This window comes from Austrofundulus limnaeus, unplaced genomic scaffold (assembly GCF_001266775.1).
Source record: "Austrofundulus limnaeus strain Quisiro unplaced genomic scaffold, Austrofundulus_limnaeus-1.0 Scaffold1134, whole genome shotgun sequence".
Classification (NCBI taxonomy): Eukaryota; Metazoa; Chordata; class Actinopteri; order Cyprinodontiformes; family Rivulidae; genus Austrofundulus; species Austrofundulus limnaeus.
Window position 1 is genome coordinate 1 of NW_013953536.1, and position 1,169 is coordinate 1,169.

Consider the following 1,169-nt stretch of genomic DNA (forward strand, 5'->3'; position numbering starts at 1 on the left):
TGTTGTGTTTCAGACGTTTGTTGTGTTGTTGTGTTTCAGATGTTTGTTGTGTTGTTGTGTTTCAGATGTTTGTTGTGTTGTTGTGTTTCAGATGTTTGTTGTGTTGTTGTGTTTCAGATGTTTGTTGTGTTGTGTTTCAGATGTTTGTTGTGTTACAGGTGTTTGTTGTGTTTTAGATGTTTGTTGTGTTGTTGTGTTTCAGATGTTTGTTGTGTTACAGTTGTATTGTTGTGTTTTAGATGTTTGTTGTGTTGTTGTGTTTCAGATGTTTGTTGTGTTGTTTATACCTGTGATTACCACACAGTGGGTGTCAGTAAAGTCACTCTGTTCCCCTGTGTGCAGGACCACCTGGGCCTTGACGCAGTACTCCGCCCCTTCCTGCAGCGAGGCGATGTGCAGCACTTCCTGTTCGTCTGCCATGTTGTGAGTGACAGGCTGCAGAGCAGCTGGAGGAGTCAGTTTCTGCTGTTAGCATGAAATAAAAACAGAAAAATAAAACCCACCTGCTGCTCCTGGTCTCTCCTCCACACCGTCACTCTGCCACTGGAGGTCGGAGGTTTTTTGATTGACACCTGGAGGGCGTCGCCCGTCATCAACACCTGGATGTCAGGAGGCATCAGAGTGGCTGTAGAGAGAAAATGTTGGAGTTATTTCACTGCAAACAGAAAATAATCAGTTTATTATCAGGTCATCATGAAAACTTACTGTTTCTCCTGTTGAACAGGACGTTGGACCAGTTGGAGAGCTGCGAGCCACACTCAGCCCGGACCCCCAGGATGTAGTCTGAGTCAGAACGCAGGTCCAGGGTCAGGTCGCACTGAGGGACCGGGACCTGCTGGCATTCTGGAGCGCTCAGCCAGGTGTCGGATATCAGACGCTCAAAGTCCCTGAAAACAAACAGAAGCAGTCGTTTCAGCGCCTGCAGCTGAAACTACATCACCCAGATCAGCTGAAAACAGGAAGTCACGACTCAACACGGCCTCTGATTGGCTCAGACATGAACCAGCAGGAAGTCATGACTCAGCACGGCCTCTGATTGGCTCAGACATGAACCAGCAGGAAGTCACGACTCAACACGGCCTCTGATTGGCTCAGACATGAACCAGCAGGAAGTCATGACTCAGCACGGCCTCTGATTGGCTCAGACATGAACCAGCAGGAAGTCACAA

General features: G+C 48.1%; 1 protein-coding gene across 1 annotated transcript; it reads right to left on the minus strand.

Annotated features, from left to right (window-relative positions):
- Window positions 1-287: 287 nt before the first annotated feature.
- On the minus strand, window positions 288-887 carry LOC106534290 (interleukin-20 receptor subunit beta; the record flags this gene model as incomplete). The annotated part of the gene is given in 3 exon segments (XM_014030875.1): window positions 288-435; window positions 504-625; window positions 706-887. Coding segments are annotated over 3 exon segments (452 nt in total), but the record flags the coding sequence as incomplete, so codon positions are not given.
- Between the last annotated feature and the right edge of the window lie 282 nt (window positions 888-1,169).